Raw genomic sequence first — 14,532 nt, forward strand, 5'->3', positions numbered from 1 at the left:
GGTGCATGTATGTTTAAATTACCAATCGACGATACGTATGGATATACCCAAATAAAAAGAAACGGATGGGCCAATCCCCACCAACTTTAACAAACTTGCTCGTGGTTCCCAGGGTCAGGTCAAGGGAACAACCCACCCCCAAATCCAACCTCCTCCCCTCACCCAAATAAATTATCTGCATGTATGTTTGTGTCGGTCTGAAAATCATGGAAAAAAACAGCGAGGCCAATCCCTAACAAATTTTGCAAACTTACTGGGGGTTCCCAGGGTTAGGTCATGTGAAGACCCCTCGAACCGCTGCAAGGATAGTGTGTGTGTGTGTGTGTGTGTGTGTGTGTGTGTGTGTGTGTGTGTGTGTGTGTGTGTGTGTGTGTGTGTGTGTGTGTGTGTGTGTGTGTGTGTGTGTGTGTGTGTAAGTCTGACAATGAAGGAATTAAACTCAAAGAAAGAAACAAGGCCATTTGGCCCTTCACTGCCGTGGTGCACTCACGGGTATTTTTGTGTTGGTTTTTTGTTTTTGCAACAGCTTTACAAATCGATCTCATTGATGGTTTTCCAAAGTCTAAATAACTCGAACTTGATCTGGTGACCAAGCTTATTAATAGCAGTTGGATACAACCGTCAAGGAATGGTGATGGGAAGGGATGTGATAGGACGTGAGGACTGTACAAATACAAACACTCAATAGCATCATGACGTCGGAAGAGCCACCTGTCAAGGACTGCTGAGGACATGGAAAAGGATTTGAAAGGACAGAAGGACCACACAAAAATTAATTAAACGAAATAAAAACAGCAGCAGCAACAATTCCGTGACGCAATGGCGTCCAACACCGGAATTCCGTGACTTCAGCATGGGAAACGCTTTGAGAAAACTCTACTTTTGATCTGGTCAACCTGGATAAACTGAAGAGTGGTAAGTAAATTTATATCCTGTAAGCACAATTGTGACTGGTAATTATGTCGACCAAGTTTGTTGGTGATCGGAGAAGCGGCAAGAGACGAGACAGGAGAGGAAACTGATCAGAATGAAAGAGACGTGGAGACGGTTCACCTCAACCCAGGCCATCGATTACTAACTTTGCATTCAATTACTCACTTTCTTAGGACCGTAGGACTGAATTTTCCATCGTTTCCAGTCCATGAGAGACCGAGCGAGCATGTATGGGTGAGACGAGGCTTCAAAGCGAGAAGGTCCTCCTCGCAGAGAGATGGCCAGAAAGGCTTGAGGTCCAGGTGTTTGTACATGGAAGGGTTGTAGCAGCAGTCGTGCATGGTACTGCTGCATTGAGCGAGGCAGAACAGCTCAGGGAGTGTCAGGTGAGATAAAATAAATTCGATAATCTGTCGTGGAAGTAAGGCAGCAAAAAAGAAATCGCTTTCATTATCAGTGCATCAACCTGACCAACTGTCGCTGTCCAGATGGTGAAGGATGTCCATCAAATGACAAACCAGTAACTCTTAAAACAACCCAGGTAACCACTAGTGAAGCCATCAAGGCTTCCAAACACAAACAGACTTCGACAGCCATTTCAATGTTGACACCATCTTCTGAAACCATTCTGAAGCCAAACAATGAGATGATGTGATCTGGAAAACCAAGTTTAAAAAGAACAAGAAAAGATGACGAGTTGGGGTTCACATACTCACCTCGAAAGGTAAAAGGTCAAAATATCCATTATTTGTGAAGAGGGAAAGCTTCTCTTCCTCTTCGTCCACCCTCCTTTCTTCCTCCATATGTTCAACCATATCTCGTCTCCTTCTTTCCATCGTGCTTTGTTTCTGCCGAAGTGTTTCTGACTCAGCAAGATCTTCATTCTTGCTCTTCTTTAGTTGCATGATGTCCACCGGGATACCGTACAGAACGACAGCGGCCAGTTCCACGTGGTAAGCGTTCACGGAGCAACTGAACTCGACACGGAGGACGTTCGTCGCAAAACCTGGTGGTTGTATCCGTGGGGAAAACGTGAATGGGTCGCTCGGTGGAAGATCGGTGTCCGCAGGGCCGGACCACAGCGTCCGCCACCTGCATCGTACATCACCAAAGTAAACCTTTTGAGGAGTGTCCTTTTGATTTTACTATGAAGTAGACATTGTGTATTAGGGTGTGGCTCATGTCGAACATCATCTCTAATGTGATACAAACGGATGTGTAAAAGGACATGACTCACATTATTAAATTAACAAGTAAATGAATGAAACTTGATGTTCTATTCAAAATTTACACAACGATCCCCTTTCGCTTTGTGTAAAGTAATGGCTTGAGGATGAAGATCTTACAGTACAATAGGGGACTGACAGGATGGTCGAGACTCCAGAGGTACGCACACTCACCTTCAAGCCGTCTCGCCTGGGTTCGAATCCTGACCCAGTTACAAACTGTCATCCTGATGCTTCACAGGCAAGGTGATTCATCAATGTGTGTCGTCCCTCGGATGGACGTTAAAGAGCCAATGGTGTCTTTCGTGAAGAGGAGGCGAGCTATTACCAACACCATGGTCAAGTTACAAATTCCTGCCACAACTGGCATTGGGCACTGCATGAGTGGCAAAGCCGCACCCTCAGCCAATGACCCGAACCTGAAGCCTTGTGCTGCATTCGGACAAAGAACAAGTACAATAGGACAATTATGCTAAAGAGGTTAACCTTACTCCATCTCTATTACTCCCACACTGCAGTTGAGTGGCGAAACAACACACCACAAACCACACCACACCACATCCACACTCCTGGTGTGATGGCTAAACAACTCCTTCATTGTCATTTGTGTGATTAAAAGAAGTGCAGATCGCAACGAGACAGGGTCCATGTTGTTGATGTTAATTGGTTGTGCAGACAGGGTCCATGTTGTTGATGTGCAGCCTCTGCATAATCTGGCTGCTGGTTGCATAATTTTCTGAACTGTGCCGCTCTTACCAGTAATCGGTACTCATTTTGCCGACCAAAGAAGGATGACAGGCTGAGTCAACCTACCTGGTGTTATTTCAACCTGAGATCTTAAGCCAGCCACCTTAACCATTAAGCCAACACCAGTCTATCTGGGTACATCTCCATGCGAGATCTGGAAAAGCATTCAATCACTTGGATTTTTCGACCACAAAGTGGTCTTCAAATGGGCCTGTGCAGCCTGGGTTGTCAGTTGCTAAATTAACGCATGGGCCACACCTGTGTGGAAGCTGTTGCTTTCAATATACACTCATTTACCTCGGGGTTTCCAATATTTTGTCCACTACCTGTCGATCAAATGTTATAAAAAACCAGGTAACTAATCCATTTATTTCACGAAGATGTTATTGAAATCCCGTTATCATCATGTAAGACCAGTGAGCGGGTAAACATACTCCCAAAGCAAACGATAATTGGTCATTTCATCCCTTTTGGACTCAGGAGCATAAAGACTTTAAAACTCGTTGGAGATTTAAACCAAAAGGGTCATTGGTACCTGCACACAGCAGAGTCTTCACCGTCATCCCGTGACTTGGCCAGAATACGAACCACATGTTCAGGGTGGTACGTCTCCAACACCAAGACCCCGGTCGGGAAGACGGGCTCGTCGAAAAGTAACTCGATGAAATCCTGGCTTTTAAACCACTCGGGATTCTTGGGACAACGTCCGGGTGTCCATCGGGAAAAGCGGTCCCACCACGACCCACATGTTCTCGGCACGGGCACGTGCAGGAAGTCCAAGTAGATGGAAAATATGTTCGGTGGACCCACCACGTTGCTCATGGAATTGTATCCTCCATACTGGGAGCTCAGGTCCAGAACTTGTCTCACGTATTGAGGGCACTCGAGATGAGACGACTGCGGGAACAAACCTTCAGGGTCTTCCTGCAGTTCGGGTGCATCTCCTTGCCGTTGGTTTCTCCTGGTCCTGTTGAACAGGAAGAGCAGAGCAGGCTCAACATGCAAACGTGTATTGCATACAGTCGTCCACAAATCCACAACTGTGGAGTAAAATCCACAATCGTGATCCAGTTCACGTCGATCACGTGGTCATTTCAAAATTGCACTTGTTATCAGGAACTCAGATGATGTCATCACTTCCCCCCCCCCCCATTGTATCACTCAAAAACTTACTCTCATCTTACCATGGTCCATTTTACTCATTAAATGTTGACAGATCTACGAAAATCGATGTGTGCCACCCATCTTGCTTTCCAAAATCAAACTTTTGCAGCTTTGAAGAAGGCGTTGAGCATATTCCAAGTGAAAATATTGTTCAGGATTCAGCGACGGAGGGGTTCTCAACCCACTCCGGCAGTCTCCGGGGTTTATAACGCCGGCTGGCTCGGCACAGGCTTCGGGTCACGCGTCTTCAATCGCGATACCAACGTAATCCTGGACCTTACCAGTTGGGGAAATAGAACCCCGGTTACAGACTGGTTTTGTCAGATGCCGAGCGTTTTCTGCCAGTCTGGAACCATTTTGGTTTTATATACCGATCGAACGGATCGTTCCAAGACGCGACACGAATTAATCCACATAGCAGCAACTTTATACGAACCAACCAGATTTATTAGGGAACAGCGGGGAACACAACACAAGCAAAATATTCACGACAATGTTTTTATTAACAATCTTTAACCCGTGAGCAGGGACAGTAAGAAACTCCGTCGCCAAACGCAGGCCAAACCTGTCAATGTCCTCCGCTCGAAGCCGACTCCAGACACAGCAGCCAGGTCCTCTCGAAGCAGATAGCAGCTTCGGCGCTCTCAGTTCCACCACCGGCCGGACTCGGCCGACTGCTGATTCTCTCTCGGCAGAATCACCACTCGCTTTTCTTCGCTTGCCTCTCAAAGCCGACTGCCGTTTCTCTCACGGCAGAATCACTTCCGTCCTCTCAGTTTCTCACCACTTTTTCCTTTCCTTCTCGCCTCGAAACCAGAGCACACCTCGAAACCGACTGTTCCCCCAAACTAAAAAACCCCACGAGGTCTTCGTTCGCTCGCTTCCGAGCCACTGGCTCTTCCCCCTTTACGAAGCCGACAAACTTCTCCCACCAGCTCCACCTTTTCTTTCTCCAGTCCACTCCCCCTCAGCCGACTGGGCGGGGCCTATCGTCCGGAGAGGGGAGGAAGAAGAAGCTCTCGGCACACCACCACTACACGAACAATAACCATGCATCCTACACCTCCCGACACACATGTAACGTCCATTTTACCGAACAATCTAGCTAAACATGCATTTAATGGGGGATCTGAGCTAATCCTATATTTAGTGGCCTACTAAGGGATATTTAGTACCAATAAATATAAACACTACCCCCACCTTTCTCCCGAGGCTCTCCCGAGCCTCCATCTGAGGCAGCCCACGGCAATGGCCCTGTCTCACGTACAGCACAGATCTCTCATTTACTCTGGCCCACAACATGGGAACCACTTAACTCCAAAAACCAAAGTGTCACAGTAAGATTGGCATGTCCCTCTCCTCGTGTGTCGGGTCACCAATCTAACAAACAAATTCACACTCTATGCACACTACTTAACATTCTAATTATGGATTTGAACGGGAGGGCATTCAATTTTACTTAAACACCAATATTGGCATAGGAGCAGAACATTCAAAGGTTCAAAGTTCTTTCACGTGTTCGCTCCTTCATGCCCCTCCCGGCTGTATTGTCCATTCACCCCTGAGAGTTTCCTCACTTCGTGGCCTTATTGGCCTCTGACCAGGTGAGTTCAGTCGGCCCAGTGGCCTAATCTCACAAAGAGTTCTTCGGCCCACTGAGGCCACAAAATGGCATGAATCTTTGGCCGCAACGGCCCACAAAAGCACTTTGGCCTCAATGGCCCACAAAAATGCTTCGGCCCATCTGGCCTACTCACAAGCAGCAGCAGCAGGCAACAAGCCCTGCATTGGACAGCAGGTGACACAGCAATGTTGGCACGGTGATATCGATGGTAAACAAATGCAGTTCAACCAGGCATTTCAATCCTTCCTAAAACAAGCCACTCTTTGTAATCCACTTGCTTCAGGTGTGTTTAACGCTCTGCCTGTAATGTCTCCACCGCTTTTTTTCAATAATCACCCACATCCACTCGTGCCACTCTTATGTCTTCTGTCATCTCTCAATTTGCAATCACTTTCGGTACAATTTTCAATCAAAATTTCTTACATCCCAATATATGAGCTTCTTTGGCTCATTGGAAAGGGAGTGAGGGAATGAATCCCTCATTTCCCATTACATGACCCCGCCGCCTTTCCCCCACGGGACAAAGGGGTCACGTCTCAATTGGGGTTGTGGTCCACCCCCTCCTTTTCTCCAGAGTTCACGGAAATCAGGTAAACCCCAATCAGGGAGGCGGCCTCCCCCCTCTTCTCCATAACTCCCTGAAGACAGATAAACCCCATTCAGCGAGCCAAACCCCTCGTGTGCTCAGAAAGGTTCGAAGACCAAGTGACACACGCCAGTGCCACCCGCTACTCATCTGCACTCCACTCCAAAGTTCCTGTGAGGTTGATAGAGAAATTAAAATCCAATTTCTAAAGCCTGCTCCTGGATGCAGCACCTCCAATTCTGTAAGAATCCATGCGGAGCTGTCCATTATGGTTTCCATCCCCTGGCTCAAGTTCTGTCCTGGTGGCATTTCTATTTCCCCTTGCACGTCTAACCTATTTCCCATGTCACCACTCATTCCATGCTCAGGCCTCCCACACACAGCAGGCTGCACACATTCCAAGGTTGTGTTGACCCTCCACACCTTCAACCTTGCCTGTGCACTGACCAACTGCCTCGCACTCCAGGGCTACATCCTCGACCGCCAGGTCGAAACCGGGGCCGAAACCCACACACGTTTCGGCCCCGGCAGCACATACCGGTGCTGTAGTCTGGACTGTGGGCTCACAGCATTCGTTCACAGGCACTCCACACACACATTCAGGGGTCACGCATACGTGCACCCCAGCGGACAGAGTCTCTTCATTAACGTAAAATTCAATTTCTACCTTAAGCTCATCGTCCGCACCATGTATCGTCTGCATGTACCCACGTACCTGCTTCGTTCCAGAGTCACCTCGGTCCGGTCGCTTCTCTCCAGCAGGTTGCTCATCATCGGTTCGCCACACTCCTCTGGGGCTGTCAGCTCCACACGCTGGACCTGCTCAAAATGTGTTTCATTCGTCAACAACCCCGTATGCTCCCTCAATGTCTCCCCCACCAGGGTTTGCTCTAATTGTGGTTTCATCCAGCGAGTGATGTCAATCAAGTCCCGGACCACTAACATTACTCCCTGTGGTGACGTCACACATCCCACATTATTGTGCTGTCCTACTTCCTGGCTCCATTTTCTTTTCCATTCGAGTCGTTCTTCCTCTCCGAGCCTTTTTAGTTGATCGTTATCTTTCCGGAGTTTTTCTATCTCCACGTACTCCAACCTTGCTCTCTCCTTTAGTTGGTCAGTTTCAAATTCGTTTTCTTTTTGTTTTCTATCCCACCGTCTCTCATGTTCTTCGTTCTCCAATCTCGTCGCTTCCTTCAATTTGTTGATTTCCTTTTCCTGTTTCATTCCTTGTTCTTTTTGTTTCTTATCCCAGTGTCTCTCTTGTTCCTCATTCTCCAATCTCGTCGCTTCCTTCAATTGGCTGATTTTCCTTTCCTGTTTCATTCGTTGTTCTTTCACTATCTCCTCGTACTCCAACCTCGCTTTCTCCTTTAGTTGTTCTTGTCCTTTTTGTTTCCTCTCCCACGGTCTCTCATGTTCTTCCTTCTCCAATCTCGTCGTTTCTTTCAATTGGTTGATCTCCCTATCCTGTTTCATTCGTTGTTCTTTCGCTACTCTTTCTTGCATCTAATTCTTTAGTCTTGCTTTGGCTGCTCGCTGTTTGATCTGCACAGTGTGGTTGCTTCATGTTTCATTCTCCGTTCTCTTTCTTTCCTCCCTTAACACCCTCAGTTCGTTTTGTAATTCCCTCTCTTTCCTTTGGTGTTTCTGTAACTCAGAAACTTTCTTTTCTAATTCCTTTCTCATCTCACCTCTTTCACATGCTTCCTCCCTCAATTCGTTCACTCTCTTACCGTATTCCTTGTTAATTTCCAGTTTTGTTTTCCATTCTTCTTCCAATTATCCTTCCTATCCCGTCATATAAAATTCCTTCCTTTCCCGAGAATTACTAATTTGCTCTTCCTCTATTATTTTGTTCAGTTCGCTCTTCTCTTGTTCCAACTCATGGATACTCCACTCTACTTTCCTCTTTTCTCCCTGTAATTCTTCGAACTGTCTTGACTTTTCCAATAATTCTTCCTTCCTTTGCTGCAGAGATTTATCACCTCTTATTATCTTCTGTTCTCGGCTTTCTCTTATCTGATCGCCTGATCTTACCTCTTCCTTCAGTTGTTTCAATTCCAAATTGTGTTCACATTTTTCCTTTTCTAGCTTTTTTCCCCATTCTTTTTCAAAGTTCTTCCTATCCTGGGAGATACCAATCTGCTCTTCCTCTATTCTTTTGTTCAGTTTGCTCTTCTCATATTCCAACTGACGGGTAAACAACACTACTTTATTCTTTTCTCCACATCGTTCGTCGACTCTGTTGGCTATGTCCTCTTTCAGCCACCGAGTTTTTTCCCGTACATCGGCCAATTGTTGTAACCCACCGTACACATCCTTTTTCTGAAGCTCGTCTCCGTGCCGTTGTGCCTCGTCCAATTCAATTTGCACCTCCTTTATATAATTCTCTTAACTCCTCACCTCTTCCAAGGCATCCCCCAATTGTGTCTGAAGCTTGCCAATGTTCACGTAGTCGTCCTGCCACGCCTGCCATGGCGCGTGCCGTGACCACGTGGTTTGAACCGGTGGTCGGGAGCCTCCGCCTCGTGTTGTGCCATTCGTTGCGCTATTAATAGCCCACTCCCACTTCGTGCCGCGCCAAGGTGGAGCCGCGCCGCCATTTTGCGACTCCTTTTTCTTTATAATTTCCAAGTTTTTCACCCGATCCGCTCAAAATAAAAATCAAATTTGCGAGCTTCGGTTTTTTTTTTCTCGCACCTCTCGTAACCAATGTTCGCGGTGCGAAATGTACCACAGGTCCAAATATCCCGCTCCTGACTGCCAAATGTTAAGGATTCAGACGGTGTAGTTCGACGGGTGTCGGCTCCAATCCGTAGCCTTTTTTTAACGTATCGGGCTAATTTATTCCTCTGGGGCACACCGGGGAAACACACAAACGCAAAATATTCACGACAATGTTTTTATTAACAATCTTTAACCCGTTTTTAACTAGGGAACTACGGATTACAGGTTTTGGGGAGGTCCCTACCGAGAAATGTCATAAACAACATGCAGACAAGACAGACAGACAGCATGCAGACAAGACAGAGTACTTGGTGATGTTTCATGGACCAGAGGAAAGGGTCAAAAGCACGAATGTCACTCATAACAAGCCGATGTCCATGGATTCAAGCCCAAGCTCGAACACGCTGCGCGGCAAGACGGCGCTCGCCTTCCCCCTTCGCACAGCACGCGGTCTCTGACCCCGCGTAAGGTCGACGGCACAAGACCGTTAGATCGACGATGGGTCCCAGCTGGGTTCTCTCAAGGTCCAGCATACAAGTCCAGGCCTGGCCTGTTCACCAGACAAGGCCAACTCGAGGTGCCGGACTCCGTAAGCTGGGTCCATGGGATTCCAAAACGTCGTCGAGCCATGAGGTGAGCAGGGACAGTCAGAGGCTCCATCGCCAAACGCAGGCCGAACCTGTCGATGACCTCCGCTCGAAGCCGACTCCAGACTCACACAGCAGCCAGGTCCTCTCAAAGCAGATATCAGCTTCGGCGCTCTCAGTTCCACCACCGGCCAGACTCGGCGGACTGCAGTTTCTCTCTCGGCAGAATCACCGCCGTCCTCTCAGTTTCTTACCACTTTTTCCTTTCTTTCTCCCCTCGAAACCCGAGCACGCCTCGAACCCGACTGTTCCCCCAAACTGAACCACTCCACGAGGTCTTCGTTCGCTCGCTTCCGAGCCACTGGCTCCTCCCCCTTTACGAAGCCGACAAACTACTTACCCCAGCTCCACATACCACCACTGTACGAACAATAAACATGCATCCGACACCTCCCGACACACATGTAACGTCAATTTTACCGAACAACCTAGCTAAACATGCACTTAATGGGGGATCTGAGCTAATCCTATATTTAGTGGACAACGAACGGCCATTTCCGTAACAATATAAATACACAGTTAACGTGGCAGACAGCGTCCTCTTCACTCTCTGCAGATCTGGATAAAATCACAAGCTGATCAAACACTTAGAATATGTCTTTCAATCCTGACAAATCTCACACCCTCACTAAGTCTCTCTCAAAGGCTGGAAGTTTAGGCTGTTAGTTCCCCCCCCCACCCCCCACCCACCCTCCTCTCTCTCTGTCGCTGTCTGTCTGTCTCTCACTCTCTATCTCTCTCTCACTCTCTATCTCTCCCCCCCCCTTCTCTCTCTCTCTCCCTCTCCCTCCTCTATATCTCTCTCTATCTCTCTCACTCTCCCCCCCTATCCTCCCCTCTCTCTATCTCTCCCCCTCCTCTCTCTATCTCCCCCCTCTCTCTCTCTTCCCCTCTCCCCCTCCTCTCTCTCTATCTCCCTCCCTATCTCTCTCTCACTCTCTATCTCTCCCCCTTCTCTCTCTCTCTCCCTCTCCCTCCTCTATATCTCTCTCTATCTCTATCTCACTCTCTCTATCTCTCTCACTCTCCCCCTATCCTCCCCTCTCTCTATCTCTCCCCCTCCTCTCTCTATCTCCCCCTCTCTCTCTCTCTTCCCCTCTCCCCCCTCCTCTCTCTATCTCCCCTCCCTATCTCTCTCTCTATCTCCCCCTCTCTCCCTCCTCTCTCTCTCTCTCCCTCTCCCCGCACTCTCTCTATCTCTCTCACTCTCTCTTTCTCCCCCTCTCCCCTCCTCTCACTCTCTATCTCTCTCACTCTCTCACTCTCTCTCTCCCTCCTCTATCTCTCTCTCTCTCCCCCTCTCTCTATATCTGCCCCTCTCTCTCTATCTTTCCCCCCTCTCTCTCTCTATCTCTCTCCCCCCCTCTCTCTCTATCTCTCCCCCTCTCTATCTCTCCCCCCTCTCTCTATCTCTATCTCTCCCCCCCTCTCTCTCTCACTCCCTCCCCATCTCTCCCCCTCTCCCCCCCTTCTCTCTCTCTCTCTCTCTCTCTCTCTCTCTCTCTCTCTCTCTCTCTCTCTCGCTCCCCCTCTCTCCCCAACTTAATGTTTCCCTCAGTGAAGTGACCAGTTGTATTTGCTCAAATATAAATATCATGAGCAAGGATGAAGAAGAAGAAGACGTGATCTGACTTTCGAGCAGATGTAAGATCACCTCAGGCTAATGACGGAGTGAATAGCGCAGAATGTTCGTGAGGAACAACATGACGTTATTCGATTAAACACGTCAGCGAAGCAACGACGACCAACTGCAACATCCGATATTTAGATTTCCCACCCTGAAGAAACCCCCTTACCCTGAGGAACGACGTCGATGTCGTTCTCCAATTTGGTTCATTATTGTGTCTCTCGAAGGGAAACTGAGGTAATGTTCACCGACCTGGAAGGTTCAGGTAAAGGGAGCAAAGACTTGCACGTTGTGAGACCTCCACTTCTCCTGTGTCAAGGCCGACGATCATTTCCTGCAAACCTCGTGACCAGGAACACGTGATGAGAAGTCGTCTTGACCCCGCCCCAACGTACGGAAATGGCGGCTTGTGTTCCGTTCAGATGACGTCATCTCGTTCTCATATAAAATCGCTGAAAAACCTTCTTTAATCTTGTCGTCGCACATTTTACTTGTTTTGAAGCTTTCCTTGATCCACATTTGCCACACTTCCCGTGTTAAATCGATGTTGTGCTGATATTTGCAAACAAATGAAACCGATGAACTGGCCGGCTGGTCCATCGTGCCTGTGTGACATTTTACACTTATACTCTTTTTTTTTTTTTTACAATTGGATTTCTCACCAACCTGTCTTGCGATGGTTGAAGTTGGATCGAGAATGTCGGGGAATGCCCCCGCCCGCCCCTCTCTCGGGGGCCTCCCGCACTCCCCTCTGTGGGGGACCTCTCTCACTCCCTGCCCGCCCCTCTGTGGGGGATCTCCCGCACTCCCCCGCCCACCCCTCTCTGGGGGGTCTCCCGCACATCCCCTGCCTGCCCCTCTGTGGGGAACCTCCCGCACTCCCCGCCCGCCCCTCTGTGGGGGACCTCCCGCACTCCTCTGCCCGCCCCTCTGTGGGGAACCTCCCGCACTCCCCTCTCTGGGGGGCCTCCCGCACTCCCCCGCCCGCCCTCTCTGTAGGGCCTTCCTCAGGGTCAGCCCCACAGGTACGCCTGATTCGTTTCCGTGCCTTCGTACACAGCACAGTTTACTAAAAGCGATACTCGCCACACATGGACATTGTTTGGATTTGCATTTTCCAGGTGACGTCATAGTTTGTTAACGACGTCATGCTTTTTGTTTGTTCGTCGAGTTTGTGTCTTGCACTCGAATTGTTTGCATGATGTCGATTTTCTCATTGTTAATAAAGTTTAATTCTGTTTACTTCATGTTTTTGTCATGTTTTACTTCATCTGCAGGGGGGTGAAAGGTGAAAGAAGAACACTCCAAAAAGGGTGTCATGAGTTTGGTAACATCTATTGGCACATTTATCATTTTGAACGTTTGATGGATTATATTGATCAATAAAAGGAATCCTTTCAGTTGATTTCTCATCAACAAAAAAAATTCGTAAAACGTCACATTTGATAAACGTGATGATAACTCGACACTTGTAGCTTTGGTTCTAATGAAGTTCAGCATTTGGACGATCATCACCGACATGATACAATCGGTTTCTCATGCACGGATCAGAGTGCTCCTCAGGTGTGTGCGGCTCTGAGCAGGTCATGTGACCTCACTGGTAGCCGGTATACTTGATGTAGACGTGTGGAAAGCGATGTTCAAGTTGGACAGCCATCTCCTCATCCACCGGGAAGCAGAAGGAAACGTCAAGGAAGCGCATATGCCGACAGGTATCAAGCAGGTGAAAAATCCCTCCAGGGGTCACTTGTGAAGCGCCTGCCACACGCACACAGATATAAGGACAAAATAAGGACGATAAGGACTAAATGATTCAATTTTGGTGAAGATCTGGAACCGGATACGAGAATTTTTTTGAGTGGTTCTTCACCATTGAGAGATCGGGGGTGAAAACCGATATCTCAAAACGTTATATGGACGGATTCGGATGAAATTTGGTGGATGAGTTGTCTAGGTGACAAGAACAAGCCGATAAGATTTTGGTTCAGGTCCCAATGAAGATCCAGCCTGTCAGTGGACGACAAAACGTAAACTGTTCCGCCTGGAGGAGGTTACACACACCACCAAGTGCCATTCTCGTTTCTACTTGCAATTTTTATTTTCCTTCCACATCGAGCAACCTTTGTGACCCTCTTGGATCCATCCCCATCAATTCCCATAATCTCCTCAATTACCATACCCAGTATGTCCAGTTTCTCCAGTAAAGGGCAGTGATTGGCGAGTGATTCGAGGTCAGTGTCGCTGACGGAGAGGTTAGTCGTTAACACCAGTCGGCGCAGTCTGGGCAGCTCTCGCACCATCTCACTGAGAGCACCACCGCCTGCCCGCACATTCATACAGCAACCAAGGTCCAGGTCCTGTGTGGAACAATTAAATCAACATAAGTATTGTGTGCGGTTATTTAATTCCCATTAATTCAAGTCCCCGATTGTACAATTGGAGAGGTATTAAAGCCACTCAAGTGTTTCCCCAAAAATATAATTGACAAAATAACAAGCCCAACAAAACCATTCAGTATTCCAAGTTATCGAAAAAATGGAAGGAAGAAAGGGGATTTAAAACGATGAGGAAAGGGGAGGGAAGGAGGTGTGATGAGAGGAGGAGAGTTGGTTGTTGAAAGTCACAAGATAAATGCTGTGTAATCCAGAAGGGCACTCGGAAGAGAGCGTACCTCTGCCAGGCTGATCAGTTTACGTCTTGTATCCCACTGATAGGCCGGATATGAATTCAGACGTGAACTAAAATTTAATCGGCTTGTTTTTGTCAACCACCCAACTCATCCACCAAGTTTTGTCCGAATCCGTCCGTAACTTTTGGAGATATCCTGCTACATGTTGCTTCAGTCCAGATCTCTTAATGGTGAAGAATCACTCAAAAACTTCTCGGATCCAGAACCGGATGTGGATCTTCACCAAAATCGAATCATTTTGTCGTGTGTCACATATCCAAGCTCTCCACCAAATTTCGTCCGAATTCAGGACACAACTTTTTGAGATATTTTGTTCACAAAGAAACAAACAAACAGACAGACAGACCGACAGGGACGAAAACATCACCTTCATTCACCTTCGGTGGTGGAGGTAATGAAAATGTTACGCTGTTAAATGATTACTTTTGTGTGTGTAAAAAAATAATTATTTGTTGATATTTCCAAACTGTCTCAATTGTCTTTTCCTTTGTTGGTTAGACACAGTTGACAAGTATAGTTTAATGGGAAGTTGTACCCCACCTGATTTGCTCGATTAGCG

General features: G+C 47.7%; 2 protein-coding genes across 6 annotated transcripts in view; both read right to left on the bottom strand.

Annotated features, from left to right (window-relative positions):
• The window catches only part of LOC147008308 (F-box/LRR-repeat protein 4-like), a 65,909-nt gene extending 54,299 nt beyond the window's left edge, over positions 1 to 11,610 (bottom strand). For all 5 annotated transcript variants that reach the window (XM_085865230.1, XM_085865229.1, XM_085865233.1 and 2 more), the window contains exons 1-4: positions 11,454 to 11,610; positions 3,442 to 3,873; positions 1,650 to 2,025; positions 1,099 to 1,343 (exon numbers count right to left, since the gene is read on the bottom strand). In XM_085865230.1, the coding sequence (XP_085721356.1) occupies positions 1,099 to 1,343; positions 1,650 to 2,025; positions 3,442 to 3,873; positions 11,454 to 11,494 (1,094 nt within the window). In that variant the 5' untranslated portion in view covers positions 11,495 to 11,610. The remainder of the gene's footprint in view (positions 1 to 1,098; positions 1,344 to 1,649; positions 2,026 to 3,441; positions 3,874 to 11,453) is intronic.
• Positions 11,611 to 12,600: 990 nt separating this feature from the next.
• LOC147008309 (uncharacterized) overlaps positions 12,601 to 14,532 on the bottom strand; it is a 76,582-nt gene continuing 74,650 nt past the window's right edge. Inside the window, exons 24-25 of the mRNA XM_085865305.1 lie at positions 13,464 to 13,641; positions 12,601 to 13,042 (exon numbers count right to left, since the gene is read on the bottom strand). Coding sequence (XP_085721431.1) covers positions 12,879 to 13,042; positions 13,464 to 13,641 — 342 coding nt within the window. The 3' untranslated portion in view covers positions 12,601 to 12,878. The remainder of the gene's footprint in view (positions 13,043 to 13,463; positions 13,642 to 14,532) is intronic.

Source organism: Eptatretus burgeri, chromosome 20, assembly GCF_056783735.1.
Source record: "Eptatretus burgeri isolate ZD-2024b chromosome 20, Ebu_testis_v1, whole genome shotgun sequence".
NCBI lineage: Eukaryota > Metazoa > Chordata > Myxini > Myxiniformes > Myxinidae > Eptatretus > Eptatretus burgeri.